Source organism: Tachypleus tridentatus, chromosome 7 (assembly GCF_004210375.1).
Source record: "Tachypleus tridentatus isolate NWPU-2018 chromosome 7, ASM421037v1, whole genome shotgun sequence".
NCBI lineage: Eukaryota > Metazoa > Arthropoda > Merostomata > Xiphosura > Limulidae > Tachypleus > Tachypleus tridentatus.
The window spans coordinates 35,134,591-35,155,031 of NC_134831.1; the positions used below are offsets into that span (position 1 = coordinate 35,134,591).

Consider the following 20,441-nt stretch of genomic DNA (forward strand, 5'->3'; position numbering starts at 1 on the left):
TACTCGAATACTATCCAATCTTTCTTGAAACTCAAATTTTCTGCCTCTACCACCCTTGACGCAGCTCATTTCAAGAGCCAACCACCATATTTTAATGGTAATACTGTTCTAACTATAGAAGACTTCTTTTCTATTGTTTTCATGGCTAAACACAAAAATGTTTAATGAATCTATTATAGATAACCCTCAATAATCTTAAACACCTTAATAAAATCCCTCTGACCCTTCTCCTCTTCAGAGAAAACAAGTTTAGAAAATTTTAGTTTCTTCTCATAGGATACTCTTGCAATCTCAGGTAGCATCCTAGTGGTTCTTCTCTGAACCTTCTCCAACAATTCAATGTCCTTGAGGAAGGGAGCTCAAAACTGTACACAATACTCTAAACAAGGTCTCACAAGAAATTTATACATAAAAGCAATAATATCCCTTGTCTTGTACTCAATATTTCTACAGATGCTACCCAAACTGCTAGCTACAATACACTGTTTAGATGACTAAAGTGATTTTTTCAATCACAATAACAAGACATTTTTCTTTAATTACAGTATTTAATGCATTTCCATTTAAACTGTGAAAAACCTATACACATTATGGTGGTAAGAACAAATTGGAGTTAGTTCTAGAACTTTCTCTAAGGCTAGTTTACCAATAAAAAGAAACTACTTGAAGTAAAATACACCCTCAGGACTCATCAGTTTGATGCTGAAAGAACATAAGGTGATAATGGTTTCAGGGCCACTAGTATGGTCTTCCACAAAGTCTACAGACTGCTTGAGTTACATTCAATTTGGGATGATACAAGAAGAAAATTATCAGTATATTCTTAAACAGGACATGAAACTGTGAATGGACTAACAAGCACAAAAAAGGAAAAAAATGATCTAATATACAAAAATACTGAAGAAAAGAACTGACCATAATTCCAGAGAATATGCAAATACATGGCTCCAGCTATTGAGTTATACATAATTCTTAAAAGAAAAAACCTGAGAAATGGAATATCAAAAACACAGAATTCTCAAATTCACAAACACAACCAAGTGAAGAATTAAATGACATACAGGACAAGAAATGGCTAATTGTTCTATCAATACTGTTTCCTGTATGCTCTACTCCAGAGAAAAAGTATTTGAATCCATTTTACTTTCACAGAAAATCATTTATCACCCTTCTCAACTGCTCAGAGGTACTGCCTCTTGCAACTCATTCCATAACAGAGGCTTTCAACCTTTATGCTACTATGGAACCCTTATTTGAAAATTTATTGAAATTGGAACCCTATTGTACACACACACACACGAGAAACACATCACGTATGTTGTATTATTATTTCAGGTGAAATTGAAACAAAATTAGAATATTACACTTAATATGTTTGAAGTTATGAGATGCATGAAAAAATATTTAAAAACAACCTTAACCTCCCATAGTGTGAGAATCGTGACACCTTGTTCTCTAGTCATCACATTTTCTCAAACTCATTTACCACCTCCAAGAACTATGATATTTGATATAAAATAATCTCTACTATTGTCAAATTGATGTGACAGAAAATGTTTATACCTTCAAGCTTACCTGATAGAGAAATCTAGAATAAATTCACACACCACACCATATATTTTCTTTTACAATTTACTAATAGGTTTCCCTGATATCCACCATCATTACATTCATAATCAACAGAAATACTAAATTTGAACAGATTGAGTCTTTTTTTATATCACTTACAGAAAGGGAAAAATCATGACAGTTACAAAACAGTCTTTGTGATACAGATCTTTTGCTTGCAGAACCTCTAAAACCAATCCATGGAACCCAGGTTGAGAAACCCAGACATAAATTAATCACCCTGTTATAAAAACAAATCTATCTTAATTAAAGTCTCATACATAATTTTAGAACCTTAAACTTTTGCTCTTTTGTTTCTATTATTTTGAGGATTCAGCATAAATAAAACAGAAGCCACTATGCCACATTCAACACAGATGACAGCTATTCATTCTGTTAAGCAGATAAAACTGTCTTAGTTGTAGCTTTGCTATCTTTTTCAAATCTTAAACCTATATCCAGCCATTCTATTGTCTCCAAAATACAGTACAAATAAATCACACAATATGATCAACTGTAGTAGCCTTGCTCTCCATCATCACCAGTAAAGCAATATTCTTTCAGATATATTTGTTTGTTATTAAGCACAATGCAACACAATGGGCTATTAGTGCTGTGCTTACTCCTAGTATAAAACTCCACTTTTAACTGGGATAAAACTTCAGGCTTCTTAAACAAAAGTCACTAATTTTTATAATGAGTTCATAACCTCTTTGAGTTGTAATCAGTATGTCTATATATAAATCTTAAAACTACCAGTAAAAAACAGTTACTGAATATTCCAATTTCACTCACGAGGAAGGCATGCCCTCCGATATTTTATCCTTAAGACGTAAAATTACAGGTAAAACACTTGAACTTTCATACGACTCATTATTTCTCAACAAAAGTTGAAAATGGAAGTGTAATCTTAGTCCAGAAGACTTTTAAACCCTTCAGAACAAAAGCAGCTGGTTGGATATCAATTTATACTTACCTTCTTGAATAGAAACCTGTCTGATCAACATTGGATGTTGTGTTATTTGAAGTTGTTAAAAAAGTGTATTATTACTATATGCTAGTGTGCTCACCCTTTAGCTCTTTTGACAGAACAATTGCATGGTGCACTGGAGGTATCAGGTTTGATTTTGACTTGAAGGGAAATGATTACCACAGAAGACATGGTGCTACCAGGAGGGTAGTTTGAGTTGTTAAAAAAGTTCCTGATTAGCAAGGTAGGTTAAACTTACTTCAATTGGAATAACTCTCAGCTGGTGTGTAAGGGGATCTTAGACTTAACTCTCATCTTAAGGGAAGAAACAAACTAAATTACCACAGTATCTGCATATTTGTAGTAGGAGGTTCAACTGGGACAAATTAAATTTAGGATTCAATATGAAAAACTCACAAACACACAATAAATTAAGAAAATAATGGAATGTGCACACAAACAACTATGGAGAAGCTGCAAAAATCATCATTACATTACGCCTACAGTGTAAATTAAAACACTTTGTTCCACAAAACGCCAGGAAAAGTTTTTCAACAAATTGGCTTCCCACCCAAGAAAAGATCAGTTTGTGGGCAGTACACCTCAGTTTGAAACATGCACATTGCCATTTTGTTGCAAAGAACCGAGATTGATTTCAGAAGAATAAGATTCAGATCTGAGTATACAATAGAACTCTTTCAAGCATTTACATCTTTTGCCTATAACAAATGCTTTCAAAATGACTGGTTTTGAACAGGCTTGTCTTCGACCTATGTGTAACTAGTAGTGAATATGAGATCAAAGTCATTTGAACTCATTTATGTTTCCTTCCACTAGAAGTCCAAATGGACTGTTTGGAAAGAAAGTACAAATACTCTGACTGGATAACACACATCATTCAATAGCAAATTAGAGTCAACCAGTTTTTTTATCTGTAAGGAACAAGAATTGCTGAGATCAGAAAATGCATGTCCTATGGATAACTTGGGTAAAATGAAAAGATATAACTGCTTGTACATAATGCATTTCAGCTTTAAATAGAGATTTATGGAAGAAAAGATGCCCATCATTCTGGAATTAGACAAAACAAGTACAAATTATAAGATCCACAATGACTTGGTGAGCTGGATACTGTAACAAATACTGCATGGGATTTAGACAGTAAATCACTGGGTGGATCATCTGTGGTTATTAGATTCACTTGAAACAATACTGTTGCTTAAACAGCACCACAGTCTTGAAGTCTTCGATAAATTTTAAAGATACAACTGCCCTGCTATTCATAACATGTACTTAAATAACTGAATTAAGGAACACTTCACATGTTGCTTAAAATTATTGTTCAGGTATATAATCTTTATTACTAATTTAGACATACAAAGTTTTGATTTGGTTTCATAACAAATCCTCACAATAATATGGATATGTATTCTGGTATGAGAAAGTAAATATTGTGGGTAATATGTGACCAAAAGCATTTAGTACATACTTGAAAACAAGTATAAACATACATATAAAGTTTGTAAAGGCATTTAGTACATACTTAAAAAGTATAAACATATGTATAAAGTTTGTAAAGGCATTTAGTACATACTTAAAAACAAGTAGAAACAAATGTATAAAGTTTGTAATTTTTTATCAAAATGTATATATTATGAATTGTAAGGGGGAATATCACTGACTTGATAGTTAGAATTTTTGATACAAGGTGACAAGATACAAAATTAGGAGGAATTAAAAAAGCCATACACCCATAAGACATTATTCACAAAGCATGCTAGTTGCATAAGAAAACAAATTTAAATTTCTTTTGATTATTATTACCCAGGGAATCCCACAAAATATTTCAGATCTGTAAAACAACTCATTCACTACACATTCTTAGCTGAAAAAACAAAAATCAGTATATATTTACACGAAATTTAATATTCATAAAAACACAAAAGAACAAGTTTAAATACTTTTTGTCTTCTCATGTATGGCCCTGACAAGCTGAAAATGCTTCTGAAATATTCTCTCTACTTTGCTCAAGTTGCTTCTCATTATAAACAGGAAAGATGCTTAAAACCACTGATATTAGCTCTTCCGAATAGTTATTTTATAAATAATGTCTTACTAAAGAATAGTGAAAAATGTTATGGGAATATGAAGCTATTCATAAGATAGTGCTTCCAAGTAAAGTAATACTATATAAATTTACTTGGTAGTGGTATCCACAATTAGTTTTGCTTAGAAAGAACCAACAGAAGCCAGTGATGAAATGATAAAGACAAACTATTCAACTGATAGGAGGAATACAGGAGTTTGTTCCCCAAGTTTTATACATGACAAATGAAGAGGAATTAAACCAATGCATATGAGAAATAAATCATCAAATTACCAATTGTATATGTAAAAATGGCTCATTTAGGTTGAGAAAATTTTTTACAAATTACCAATTATTCCTCTGCTACCCATAAAAGGGAACACACAGCTAAAATAGCTCAGGGAGCAAGATAACTGCCTATAGCATGGTCCCAAAATTGCACCTGACTTGCCTATTCTAAATTCTGGTTACCCTACAATTTAGGATAAAATTTAGGGTGGTGGTGGTGGCTACAGAGTACCTAAACAATTAACAAAAACTGTGTATATGAAAGAAGACAAACACATATCAGCTCTATATATCAGTTGCACACCTTCATGAAGAAGTGATGATTAAAATATGCAGTGATTCCATCAAAGCAGTGGCTACAGTTTCAATTTTGGCCAAAAAATCCATACAAATACTGTAATTTGTTCAACACTAGTGAACATATAAAATTAAATATATGAAACAAGAGCAGCTGAAGAAGCTTGTCCACTTTACCTTGCCCATTAATGTTTGGAAGTCCTGTATCCTTGGTATGTCTTGATGACTAAGTGAGAGAGCATTTTGTACCAGCTACTGTCATAGAGTTGGAAAAATAAGCACTGGATCCTATAGGTAGCTAGTCATTACTAGACAATGATAGCTCTCACATCAAGTATTTGCATTCTAATAAATGCTCCTGATATTTTTTTAAAATCAAGGAAGAGTAACTGTTGGTATTAAAGATAGCACTTTAGAAGTATTTTAATACTGACCACACCCTTCCACAGAATTAGATGGAATACTTGATATTTTAATAGTTTCTGTTACAGATTATTTACAGTGATGGTGGAGCTTATTACAGAGTCAATTTCTAATCAGTGTAGTAATATGTACCAACAACATGAATACTCCTGAGCTCAAATACCCATGGGAATAAATTAATTGATGCTTAGCACCCAGAAGCCACTTTTTTTTTTTTTTTTAATTAATTTTGTCATGTTAAAAATGTTGCCCTGGAACCATGCTTCTGTGTAATGGCAGCAGCACATTTATATGACTGCAAACTGTCACACCAAATGGCAGAATTAGATGAATACACTACAATTCACGATCAGGAAGGACAAACATGCTTAAAATCAACAGGGGAAGATCTACAGAAAACAACAAAGCTTCAACAAGTAGAAATAATTGTCATGGATTGAATATGATACTGTGAAGGTTTGTTTGTTTTGCTCCATGTCCTGCAAAGCAACAGCTATAAGGTATCATTCTCTCACCTGGAATTATTGACAAAGAATCTTTAGTGGCTCTTGTGAAAAAGTTTTTGTTCATGGAACAAATCTGTAAACAATGCTGCTGCTCAGTATGTATTTGGATCTGATAAAGGAAAGTCATGTACATACTGTTCCATAAAAAACCAAGGAATGGGGTATGCAGCACAAAATGATTTAACTGCTGAAGACAATTTTGTTGCAGTTTTAGTGCTCATGGAATGCCTTTTCATAGACAGTGATACAAAAATTATCATTTTTCCACATCCAATAATACTTACCTTCTCTCCCACTTAGAGATATTACTCAACCTCTAGAGTTTCTTCCTTTGCTCAATTTAGCATTGGTCTGATTTTTCTGACTTGCTCCAGTCTTTTATACTCCATTCAACTGCCCTTAGCAATATTTGTCTCATGACACTCTCCAGCTGTGTCCAGCATGATCTGTCTTGTTAGTTTGGTACTGTATACAAGAACCCCACATTTTCAAGACTGACTCAATCCCAATGTTTATCACTGCTTCTCATGGGGAAGAAGGGGTGGGAGAGAGTGAAAAGAGGTAAATATTATTAGAAATACATTTTCAATTAAAAAAAATAATTTCAAATCAGAATAAGTATGCTTTTTACCCAAAACGTAATTCCTCTATTGTGGGTGCAATTTTGCATGATTTATCATCACTATAGGCCAGGCTTTAACCAGATAGCTCATGTTCCACTGCTCAGGGTTAGAATTATTGGGCCATAATCTCTATATCCCACACTGGTGGCTAGGGCACTTAGATTGTGATATGTTTTTGTTTCTGAATTTCATGCAAAGCTATTTGAGGGCTATCTGTGCTAGAGACACACACACACACTTATGAGTGAATGCAGACCCATACCTCATTGATGCATTCTGAGCCACCAAAATCCTGACAAGAAAGTAAGCAATACTAAAGTAGACAAACCTTTTTCTCCACCTAAAGAAGTCCAAAAGACAACACTCCAGGCTCAGAATAATAGAATCTCATATGATGTACTCGACCTGAGGAAACAGAACTCATCCAATCTGAAATTATGAAACTCATCCTTACTACCAGAAGGTAAATTCAACTTGTCCTTGCAATTATGGGGAGAACTTGGAACAAACTGTGCTCAACCAAGAACCCAGAAATAAAACCACTCTGCATTCAGAATTATGAGAAGACAATGGACCCTCTTCCATGAACAATATAAAGAACCAATATAGATACAAAAAAAGGATGGGTTATATCCAAAAGTAAAAAATATAAACCAGTATTATGAGTACACTCCTGCATAGGCCGATGCCTTTTCTACCAACATCCTGGAAAAAACATCTAGGAACTTAGGAAGGATGGCTTCCAACTTTTAACTTTCCTTTCCAAAATTGAAAGAATTCACTCAAACATTCAGTAGGAAAAGTCTGTGTCTGCCATCCCACTGACTGGAAAATGGATGTGGTAAGGATTCACTTGCTCCACTGGTAGAATCTGGGGTTAATGTGCATTGGAAATTCCCAAGGAACAATGCAATGGGTGAACAAAGTTCTCTAAATTTTTAAAAGCAATTCATTTGTACTGCTAATGACATAGAAATATAATAAATATGATCAGACATGACTTGCAGAAGGTTCCTTGCCTTCAAAGAAAGCCCAGAATATAAAGTTGCTAACTAGTATCTCAAAAGGTATTAGTTCAGGCAACAAAACCTTCAACACTCTCACTTATATAATAACAATAGAAATCTGATTAGCCATAGAAGTGAAAAATAGTAGTCAGCTGAATCTGTAAAAACAATTATCTCCTTTTTTGTCTGAGTATCTTGCATAAGAAGAATTGGTCTAAGGGCACCAGTAGAACAGACACAGTGCAAATCATGTCCAAAATGTTAGCTGGAATAAAGTATAAATCTTCAAGTACAGCCAATACATGGCATACTAGAATCAGGACACAAACAGATGAAGAGAAAGGATATGTAATGTAATCAGTTAGGTAACTGGAAAGGTCATTTGGTACAAAGGACTCTCAGTGATTTGAGGAATCCAGAAAGTGCCAGTATAGAATGGTAGTTGATAAGGCTACCACATACAGTGCAATTATGGAAGGTGCAAAAACCTTTGCCAAAGTGCCAGGTCAAAAAACGAGTTATGGTTGGTACTTCTGATTGAAGTGGGTTCAAACTCATCTCAATACCCTGTTCCAATTTGTGTGTCATTTCTATTGAGAAATGTCCACTGTGTGATTAAACAAAAAACAGAGACAGATATGAGGCACCTAAGAAATTATACTCTTATGTCATTTGAAAGACTGCATAACTTCTATGCTTCAAGTTTGAGTTTCTGGATAGTCAGGTGAACCCTGTCAAATCACTGCTATCTCCACAGAAATGGAGAAGGAAGTGGAAGATATGGGCACTCCTGAAAGAAGTGAAAAAGCAGAAACCAGGGTGTAGCTGCCAATCTAGTGCTGTCAACAGGTCCCAATAATTGGTTGGGGCAAATCATAGCACCTAGGGTAACATGAATTGGAGAAAAGGCCTAAAATAGTAATTTCATCCCATCTCAACAGATGGCATCACTGCCAAAGCCCAAAGATCATGCAATAGAAAACAAATTACCAGTAGTTAGGTGTTCCAATGAGAGGCCAACCTACAAATCAGAGTTGCAAGATGAGAGTCAAACCAACAGAAGCTTGTAGCATCTATTCTCTTGGCAGAATCGTGATAATTGATTTGCTTTTCCATTCATCACCTGTGAAACATGACAAGTTAGTAGGTTGATATGAAAAAAATAGTATTAAGAAAGGATGTCCAATATTCAAAAACAAGAAGTCCTGGACCATGTGCTTTTTCATTCAAAATCACAAAACACCACCACAGAATTATCAGAATGAAAGTTGATGATTTTCCCCATAATAAGCCCATGCCATGAGGCATTGCCTTTGGAAGAGTAAGGAGGACTAAAACAATGTGTAGGGAAGCCTCATCATCCATGCACAGACTCTGAAATTTGACTTTTGGTACATGCAACTCCTTCCTTCAAGTGATGCATTTGTGAAGAAATGGAACACAGTATCTTAGTAGAATACAGACTTAACAACTTCTCAATACTGAAGAATGATCTTAAGAAAATCGGGTAGTATGAAATTGAATTTTCCGTTCCATAGCATGAAGTCAGATGAGAATCAGTTGAGCCCAACTGACATACATGATGAAAAACAAAATATTCTGATTGATGACATAATGAACTGGAACAATAACAGAAGTCGCACCTCGGAAAAATTAATCCTCTGCCTTAGACATTTCTAAAAGTAGAATCCGAGTGTGCTGTTCTGTCAGTTGAAAAGATGGTGCCAGAGGTAACTAGCATCTATGAAATAGTGTGCGTGCTTGTGTGTGCGTGCAAAACTATAGAATTGAGATGACGAGGAAAACCTGTATGATTCAGCAAAACACGTAAAGTTTATGCTAGTCCAAATATAAAAATCCCAAACTTAAACATCACAATGCCACTTAAAAAAAAAAAGTTCATTCAGATGAATCTCGGAGAATCGAGGTACTGATAGAGTAAAATATTAACAAAATGAGACCAATCATTTGTATTCTTAGGCCCAATGATCAATGGAGTAAAAGCCAAGAAGAACTAGCACAACTCTCTCACTTCCCCAAGACCAGCCAGACACTGACAGTGCTAGATTGAACTTTCAATTCACAAGGGTCTGTGGGAAACTGAAAATTTTGGAGGTTGGGTGGATAATAGCAGTGAAAAATAACTTCATTTGCTTTCAGAAATGGGAGATGATGGATTTCACTCCAGACCTCCTTTCAATGAAATATATGGTGCAGACCAAATACACAAGTCATAACATGTGCACAGAGAGCTTGCAGAGTCCAGTGTTTAAAATGTGGAAAAAGACTTCTTCATAGTCTTAAAAGACTGAAACAAAGTGCCACAGCTGTATGCAGCACTAAAAGAATTAAACTATACTTGTAGCTCCAATATGCAGCACTAAAAGAATTAAACTATACTTGTATCTCTAATCTGCAAGGTTGTGTTCCTGAAATGTTGGAAAATTACATGCTTACTTGCAGTGTTTGATAAGTAATCTACGATGTATCTCACCAGTACAAGACTTGTACTGCTCTGCATCTTTCTTTCCTACATTCTAATGCCACCAATATGAAGTTAGTAATCCAGAACTGTCAGAACAAACTGCCAGTGGTATTCTGATAATTTTGGAACCAAGTCCAAAATTTTCAAAATAAAGTATTTCACACCCAACAAAACAGTTAAACTATACTTGAAAGTGAGAATAATAAAGTAGTTAAATATTTGAAGTTTTTACATGTGCAATGGATACTATGATTTACAGTATTTATGAAAAAAATGCATAATGAAGAGAGAATTCTTCCATGCCATTTCTCTGAAACACCCAATACCAGAAACAGGTTTTCATCTAGTTTAGCCATAAGGTTGGATAAGTACATTAGGGGAAAACATTAAGAAGTATTGAACTGGCTAAGAAAACTAACAGCAAGCACTTAAACATACTGCAATAATTCAAAATTGCAAATAGAAGAAACAGTTATTATTGATAAAAGAATAAAAAATAACTATGTCATTGTGTAATGAAAGTTAATAAAATATAACCAAATCTTGTATTATTCCATAAAGTATTATATCATATGGTGGTGCTATGACACAACCTTCTTGATATATCTACAAATATGGCAAGAAGGATCATGTTGATTTTTCATTATAAAATTTTAGTCTGCCATTTTGTATCTAATATCACTTTATTTGAGCATCATTTCTGTACTTTATTCAACTGTCATAATTCTATATAGTGACCAAACATTAAATATATAACAAGAAAAAATATACCTCAAATGTCAATTCAATCTAATTCCTGTTTCTAAACTGTATAAAGTAAATTAAGTAGTACCTAGATCAAAAGTTCAAACTGAGATTCGATGTCTGACCTGATATGAACAATAATAATTAGATTATATGCTAGTTTCACTAAAAGGTTAGAAGAAATACAGCTGGGCAATTAACTGACTACTTACAAGTAGTGATTACAGGAATTATTGTCACTAAAAATAACCAGTTAATCCAAATGACTAAATCAATTAATCCTATGTGTACAGGAAGATCCAAGTGCACATCACAAGCTTTTTACAGAGTACATTTGAAATTTGTGCTAAATATGTTTTGTAAAAAACATGATATATTTCAAATTTTTATGTTACCTTCATTTCCTTGAGTGATATCTGCATTCTTAAATTCCCCATTTTAGTTTTTGTACCCTTTTTAGGGTTTCAAGTGTTCAACTAATTCCAAACTCACACTAAAATGACAAGCCAAAAGAGCAAAATCTTAACATTCAATACTCTTACCTTTACTGAGAAAATACTAAATTCTTAACATCCACATGATATGCCTTCCTATCTCTGTCTTTCAAGGTGTATCAATAATTCTTTCTGAAATACTTTTTGAACATGCTTATGACCAATAGAATAAGTAAATTTTAATGTATTGTTTTACATTTTAGTTTAAATTTTAGCTGAAAAGGTAGAAGTTTCCAAACAAATATTGTTTTGCATTGAAGTCAGTGCTCCAAAGAGTAATTTTTTTAATTTATTTTTTTACCTATCAATAACATAGCTAGATCAGTTAAATCATAGTAGTTCTGGAACATTGTATTTTGGTGACTGATATTCATTGCATTTTAAAATGCGTATTTGATAGCTACATGAATCATTATGTAAACAACCAACATTGGGTGAAAAACAGTCTTATTAAAGTACATTCTCAAGCAAAAATAAGCTTATTAGCTAGGGTATGTGATAGATTTCTTGTTCTTATGTATATTTTAATAGAAATAACCAAAATGTTAAAAAAAGAGACATTAGGTAAGTTAAAATTACTCCACTGAAAAAAAAAAAAAATATTTCTTGCAATCACTCACTAATGAATGCTCTTAAAGTGGTTTGACACCATGCAATAAAACCAGATACTTTGTTTACCCTATGTTCTCCTTCTGAATATGTTGATTGTCACAGTTTGAAGATACTCTAATAAAGCAGTAAACAGAAAACAGGTGTCAAAATATTACAAAATGCAAGCCTGCCTGATAAATAATTGCCATAATTTACAATCATAGTAGAAGGAAAATGTTTTGATTTTTAAATGTATTTTTCAATTCTTCATTTCACTATACATTGTTAAAGTATAACCTTTATCAAAAATTTTGATACTCACTTAGGAAGATCTAAAGATTATGCAAATAAAATATGAAAACCGTAAGTTCAAAGAGAATTATTTTATTATTAGTATGAAAACTGCCTTTCACTCAGACTGATTCATTAAAGGATTTGTAAATTCACACACAAATCTTTAGTAAAATAATATTAAAAAATCTATTTCTTTTTAATGACAAACTTAATGTTTACTAAAAGCTTGCAATTTTGTACAACTAAATTTACTACAATAAGAGTTATTATATGCAAGTTTTATGATTATATAGTTGGTCAAAATGACTGAACCAGGATGCAGAAAATTAATGATGTAAAAATAATCAACTTTCAGAAATTAATGTTTCTGATTATTCAAAGTGTTACAAGAGAATAACAGATTAGTTACAAATTACTGAGCCCATAAATTAATCAGTATTCAAATTCCACTAAATCACCCAATTCTAAGCAGAAACTTGAAAGATGGTTTTGGATCACAGACTATAGTGCATACACTTGAAAGTGTATAACCCTAACATAAACAAATAATCACTATCTACAACTCCATCATAGACTACCATTTCCATCAATAGGAAACTGATTGTGAATCCTATCCTACTTTTAGCAACAGCAAAAGTACTGATATGACTCTAGAGTTGGAAAGTTAACTCAGTTAATAAATATAATTAATTACCTATAGATACTGATTATTGTCAGGTAAAATAAATGATTTATCCAAAACCCAAATGAATCACTTAATGTTCTGAAAATTATTTCTAATTCTTACTGTTTTTTGATTAATACAAAGATGCTTATCTTATTATCACCTCGGGTCGTGACTCACAAAAATAATTAACTAATCAAAATGAGTGTTTTCAATTGTACCAGTTAAATAGTTCTTATATGAGAATAATTGAATGAGCCTGATGATTAATCTAATGGTAAATTTCACTATTCAATCAGCTCTGTTTCTTTTGATGTTAAATAATTTGATCAATCAACGAGTATACTATCAACAGACATTACTCAAACTCCTGACACAATCATTATGTGTATATATTTATCAATTACATGCAAGTTAACTTCCTTGACACTTACAGTGATCACCTACTAATCCACCAAGCTGATACAGATACAACTGACTTGTGTTATTTTTAATTCTCATATGACTGAGAACAGCAAAGAATTGGAGCTATTATAATTTAACTCTTGTTTTTCTTATCCTTTCCATATCTTGTTGAAATGTGATTAAATACTTTTTTGCATTACTAAATCATCACATTTACAAATTACTGTCAATATATGTAACAACTTCAAAATACATGTAACAACTGCATGTATACAACTTCAAAACCTTGCATACATGTCACCTCAAACAAACCAAAAATATTCCACATGTAAACATTCTTCCAATACTAAATGAAGGGATGAAATATTAAGATTTCCAGTACATAAGCCTAGAAATGCCTATATTACCTACAGTTTTAGATTTCAAGTGATGGTACTTGATTGCATTAATTGAAACATTTTTTCCAAAAAATGTTCACATATGTCACTCTCTGGGGAGGAAAGATGAGTAACTTGTTTCCTATATACTTTACATAAAGGTAATACACTCATTACATCTTGTAACAAAAGTTTGCTTTCACTAATTTTCAGCCATTTCAATGTCTTCTGGGATTCACAAAGATATTTTATTCCAGTGATGGTCACCATTGTTTTACTTAGACACAACATTTTCAAAGATGGGAATACTTTGTCTGACAGGGTCATTATGCCTCTATCTGTAACCCATGTTTTTCCTAAAAACAGCTTCTCCAGTTTAGGGCACCTTTCTGAAATAATGTGTAGAGTATCATCTGAAATGTTTGTACCTTCAATATCAATAACTGTTAATGTTTCTAACCTACCTACAAACATAAATACTCCATCATCACTGATGTAGTCACAACTTTCAAGATAAAGTTCTTGTAAATTTGAAAGTTTTGTGAAGAATGGCATGTCATGGTCAGAAATACACCAACAATGACTGACATCTAAGCATTTCAGTTGAGGACCAGAAGGTGAATCAGTACAACAGAAGAGCTGATCTGCATGAAAGAATGATCGACGTAAAGAAAGTGTTCTCAGTTTTGGAGGCAGATCTTGAATTGTTATATCTGTCCAGTTGATTTGTTTAGCAACAAAAGCACCTTCTATAACAAGGGTTTGAAGGTCTGGAGAGTTTCTGGAAATCTCGGCTATGAGACCAGGAGTGAGAAATGGTACCTCATTTAACACCAGACCACATATGTAAAGATGGTTAACTGCTGTAGTCAGTCTGGAAACAAGCTTTGTTAACTGTTGAGTTGTTAATTTGATATCTGTAGCATCTACAAATCTCCAGAGTGTTTTAGAACGGGTAAGCTGGTACCACAACTTGCAAGCTCTGAAATTAAAAAGTCTGGATAAATAAAGTGACACAAACCTTAAAAGGAACAAATAAGCTATAAAATGATTAAAAACTTATTATTGTTAATTGGGGAAACATAATAGAGTTTTACAAAAATTATACATTTTGTTTTGTACTACATCGTTGAAGCAAAGTTTGTTTGTTTTGTTTTTGAATTTTCATAAAGCTACTCGAGGGCTATCTCGCCAGCTGTCCATAATTTAGCAGTGTAAGACAAGAGGGAAGGCAACTAATCATCACTGCCAACTCTTGGGCTACTCTTTTACCAATGAATAGTGAAATTGACCGTCACATAATAATGCCCCACAGCTGAAAAGGCAAGCATGTTTGGTGCGATGAGGATATGTACCCTCAACTGTCAGATTACAAGTCGTATTCCTTAACCCACCTGGCCATGCTTTGCCTGAAGCAAAGTTAACAATTATTTTACACTTATACAACAACATATTAGTGAAATTTCTATTTTTTTAAGTTGGGAAAAATATGAGCTCCACTCTGGAAACTGAAAAGAAGTCATACTGATTCTTTGGTGAAGCTCTCAAAATCAGTAAAACAACCTTGATACAAGATTTTCTTTCAGCTGCCCAAAAGAAGCTAGGTTTTTTAGAGGTTTTTAGAAATACTATGCCAGATATACCATATTACATTTAAATGTAAGCATGATGTTTTCTAGACACAACTACCAAGTAGATGTTGCAATAACATCAAAACTTAAATATTTCTGAAAAATTCAACCAAATGATATCATATGGTTAACACAGAACCATTTGATCATTCAAGGATGTGTGTTTGTGTTTTTCTTATAGCAAAGCCGCACCAGGCTACCTGCTGAGCCAACCAAGGGGAATTGAACCCTGATTTTAGCACTGTAAATCTGTAGACTTACTGCTGTACTAGCAGGGAACTCAATCAAGGCTGTCTTGCACACATATCCTTTATTTTCCAGAAATTTGTCAATTTCTCTCTTAAGCCCTGTAAAGTGTGGGCCCCATCACTGCTAAAGCAACTCTTTCCACCAGTCATTAGAGGACTAAAATTGTCTTAGTGGGAGCCTCATCCATCTTTTACAAATCTTAGACTTGTGTTCATTCACATTATTCTGAAAATGTCAGAGGTTTTTACCACAGTGTGTCCCCAGATAATCTTGTTAAACTATAATAAAAAAAATCACATCCGTAATAGCTCTACCCTGAACCCTTTCCAATAAATCAGTACCCTTTCTTAGATAAGGAAATCAAAATCATACATGTTATTCCAATATATATGTAAAAACAGCTCGTTTGGGTTAAGAAAATTTTTCATGTAGAGAAGCGAACAATGTTTCGACCTTCTTAGGTCATCGTCAGGTTCACAAAGAAAGGAAGTGGTAATTGACTGGAAGCTGACCACATGTTTGAAAGGGGTTGTGTAACTGAGTGTCGGAATGTAGAGGGTGTGCTTAGATGTTTGAATATATAATTTTATTTATTTTATTATTACTATTTGTTATATTTCTAATGTAGGTATAAAGGTGTTCCTTTGTATTGGTTTATTTTGGGCTTGAGTTGTACAATTAATTTTGCATTTGTTTATGTTTGTTTCTTTATTTAATATTTGAGTGTTTTCTATGGTTATGTTGTGTTTATTTGACTTGCAGTGTTCGAAAATGTGTGAAGGTGACTTATGTTCTTTGAATCTGGTTTCCATTTTTCTACTTGTTTCTTCAATATAGAAGTCGTGGCAGTTATCACATTGTATTTTATAAATAATGTTGGTGTGGTGTTTGTCAGTGTATTTTTTACATAGTATAAGCCTCAGTTTTGTGCCTGGTTTTTGAATAAATTTGGTATTAACTGGAATGTCATTTTGTTACCAGTTTTGCCAACCCAAACGAGCCATTTTTACATATATATTTTTCTTTGCAAGTGGGTTTTCTCGACATCACTGAATATTATTCCAAGACCTTGAAACTGCTATATAGACTGGTAATCAACATCTATACATTCATACAAAAATTCTTTAGCTTTACTACTGACAACAAAGCATTGTTTCAATGACTTCAGTGACTCAACCATTACTATATCAATATTCTCAAGTCACACTATTAAATAAGTTCCAATCAATTCTAAATGTGTAATCCAAACCATGATGAACTCGATACATTATGTTGAATTGATTATAAATAAAGACCACTTGTTAAACATCAGTCCAAATTATCACCTGATTCAAGTCATTCTGTGATACCTTAACATCCTCATCAGCATTTACTAGTTACACCCTTATAAATATCTGTAACATTCATGAAAATGAAAAGGCTGAAGCACTGATCCATGAGCCACACAACTGGTAATTGGCAACCAGTTTGACAGAACCTCATACATAACCACCTTTGCTTTCTCACATCCAACCATCTACAATATAATCAATTCTTCTTTTCTCAACCCCTATCAACGTGACTTTTATAGGTAATTTGTTATATGAGATCACATTAAAAGTTTTGAAAATCTGTGTAATTCAAATAACAATAACATCTTCAAAAAACAAACAAGAGATAAGTAAGAAATTTTTTTTGTCGTATATCCATATTAATTTTATTTAAATATATTATTAAATGAATTTATAAAGCTAAGTGACTTATAACTTCCAGGGCAGCTCCAATCACCCCCCAATGCCTGAAAGACATTTTTTTGCACTTTTTAAAGCAGAGGGGGGACACGCAATTACTTCCACTGAGTTTTTAATGTAATAAATATGAAGATTAAGAAAACTGATGCTTCTGTGATTTAACTTCCACTGTTCTTTGAAAGTAGCCTTAAATCTAATTTTTGACTTTTTGACTTTTGCACAGTACTGTACGTATTTTGTCTAAATTCCTGTAATTTTGATAATCTTCCATGAATTTGGAAAACTTCTTAAACTTGTGCCACTTATTCCCAGTTTTAGCCTCTACATCATTAGAAAGAATTAAGTTTCTACTTCAATGTCATCCTTTTTTCACTTTTAGGAAGACACCTACTTTAATTAAAAGTAATTTATATTCAAACAATTCTCACAGATCACCTTTTAAACCAATATCTTTATATACAAGTCTGTGATCTGAGTGAAATATAGGAACAGATTTTAACAATCTGCATTTGTGTGTTCCAAGTATCCAGACACACTTAATGTATATATTTACTTGTGGTATGCATCAAAACTCATCTTCATGTAAATCATGCACTTGTCAAACATTAAAAATGACACTGTTTCCTTAGTATACAAAAAAGGATATATTACAGGAAGTTGAAGTACTCCACTTACATTTATTTTTCTTGCAAACATTTAACCTTTTCCATTAGCCACATCATCTGGTTTACTGACTTAAACTTTTATTGAACTACTATTTTAAATTTATATCATTAACTTTGGCAACAAATTGTAGATTACGATTCAACTTTTCATATCATACATTCTTTAATTTTTGAATTTAAAACTAAATATTAGAAAAAAAATCCTAAACCTCAATTTTTATGTGTCATATTGCATGTTTTATGCTGTTCTAGTTCAAATTAGATATTTGTGATGTCAAAATACAAAGTCTATAGCTTTGTACAAATTAAGAACTCAAATTACTGATATTGATAAGCAATAATATAAAATGAAAATTGCTCATGTTACGAGTTAAATACAGTGGCCTTGCTCACCTCTATCCATTTTTGGAAATAGTCCGTTATATACAGTTATATACACATGATATGTGAAAAACTACTTGAAAGCTCAGAATATCCTTCAAGTGGTTTTCTCAGTCATTTTCAAACATAATAACATTATCTCTTTCTTTTGAGATAAACCTTTGCACTGGTAAGTCAAGTCTTTAGCCTGTTTGAAATTTCATATTTTTTAGACACAAATACAACATATGAAACTTTTGAAATTATAATGAAATTCTATGGTATAAATTTATGATTTTTTGGTTATTTAAATTATATATGTACAAAATCTAAAAAAAAAAATTATTTCATTTCACATCCTCCACGTTAAAAAATTTCTTAAGGGTTAGCAATCTATAAGAGGTAATTGTTTGCTTTACTTCTTTATCTGTTATTCTATGCTTCAAGAAAAATAAGTTAAAAACTTATTTGTAAATAGTAATAATGTATATACATACATAATGTATTATAACTGAAATGTGACTATTTTACAAAACACTTGTACACTAAATCAGCCAAGTCAGGTTACTTTGTAATCATTAGTTTTATATTCTTGGATGTGGTAACACAAGTGCACATGCAAAGAGCCATTGTAACTTCTCTGATGTTAAGTATATATAAATGACACTTATGCTATTTAGACTAAACATTTGTATTTAAGTTATAACTTGTAGTCATTCTATGAAGGAAAAAAGGACAAATTTATTTTTTAATGTTTTATGGCAGTAATAAGATCAGTCAAATTTACTGAACATGAATAAAGATTCTGATTCAATAATGAAAGTAAAAGAAAATATAATGCTTCTTTCTTAAAAACATTTAATAATTACCTAGATGTTGCAGAGACTTAAAATGCAAAATTAAAAAAAATTTTTGATGCACAAAAGTATTTTACATTTTAAAATGAAAACTATTCTGCATGCGAGATAGTCAACATTTGGAAAGAACAAATTTTACAAGAAAAACTTTAATTAAAAATCTTAAAACTTAACTCAAAAACCTAATATTTTGTGTATAAAAGCCATGTAATATTTACCAATGACCTGTAAAATTTTGTAATCATGTGTACATACATTATCAAAAATCATAGTATAATTATTGTCATGAACAATTTTGTGGCTCTGAGTTGAGTGGATTCCATCCAATCCAACCTTTAATTAGAGAGTTACCTAAAGAAACACTCCATGAGAAAAAAGTTATTGTCAATGGCAAATGAACAAATGTACAAATCCAATATTCTTAACAATCAGATTGCTAAACTAATGAGTAATTCTTTAAATGAGATTAGTAGCAGAGGTCAATATAGAGATCTGTTACAAGGTTACTTATTCACTAATGATAAATCTTGTATTATGATCACAAAATTAATTTAAAATTTAGAACAAATTTAATTACTTTCCTTTTAATATGTAGAAAAAAAACAAACAAACCTGCACAGTGATTCATTATCCCACACACAGCCCAAAAAGGCCACACGCATTTCTATCCCACATCCCTGGAGTTTAATACTTTTTAAGAATCTTTTCTGATCCAATTTGCAACATGTAGTCTTTGTTGTACTACAAAAAAAAGGGATTATCCTCCTTACCAAGCAAACTGTTCTACACTTTAGCATCTGGCAAGAAAATCTAGTCCTACTCTATATAAAGTAAATCTACTTGTTCCTCTTTCAGAGTGGCCATAAATTTAAAGCAATTTATTTGGATACAAAATATAATCAAAACAAAAAATACTGCAAGCATGTGCAAGTAGCTATTTATTGGTTCCTAAACTGTGCACTGAAGTAAATATAGAAGTGACTTGTTAGATATTTCACCAAACAAAATTGTACATCTCCATAAATACTGATTTTCAATGTATAAAAATGCAAATTGATAGCAGTGAATGAACTGCTCATAACAAGTA

The 20,441-nt window shown here is 32.4% G+C and overlaps 1 protein-coding gene across 1 annotated transcript in view; it reads right to left on the minus strand.

Moving 5' to 3' along the window:
• Positions 1-1,618: 1,618 nt before the first annotated feature.
• Positions 1,619-20,441, minus strand: part of LOC143255420 (uncharacterized) — a 30,516-nt gene continuing 11,693 nt past the window's right edge. Inside the window, exons 2-3 of the mRNA XM_076511055.1 lie at positions 19,967-20,095; positions 1,619-14,844 (exon numbers count right to left, since the gene is read on the minus strand). Coding sequence (XP_076367170.1) covers positions 13,908-14,844; positions 19,967-20,016 — 987 coding nt within the window. The 5' untranslated portion in view covers positions 20,017-20,095 and the 3' untranslated portion in view covers positions 1,619-13,907. The remainder of the gene's footprint in view (positions 14,845-19,966; positions 20,096-20,441) is intronic.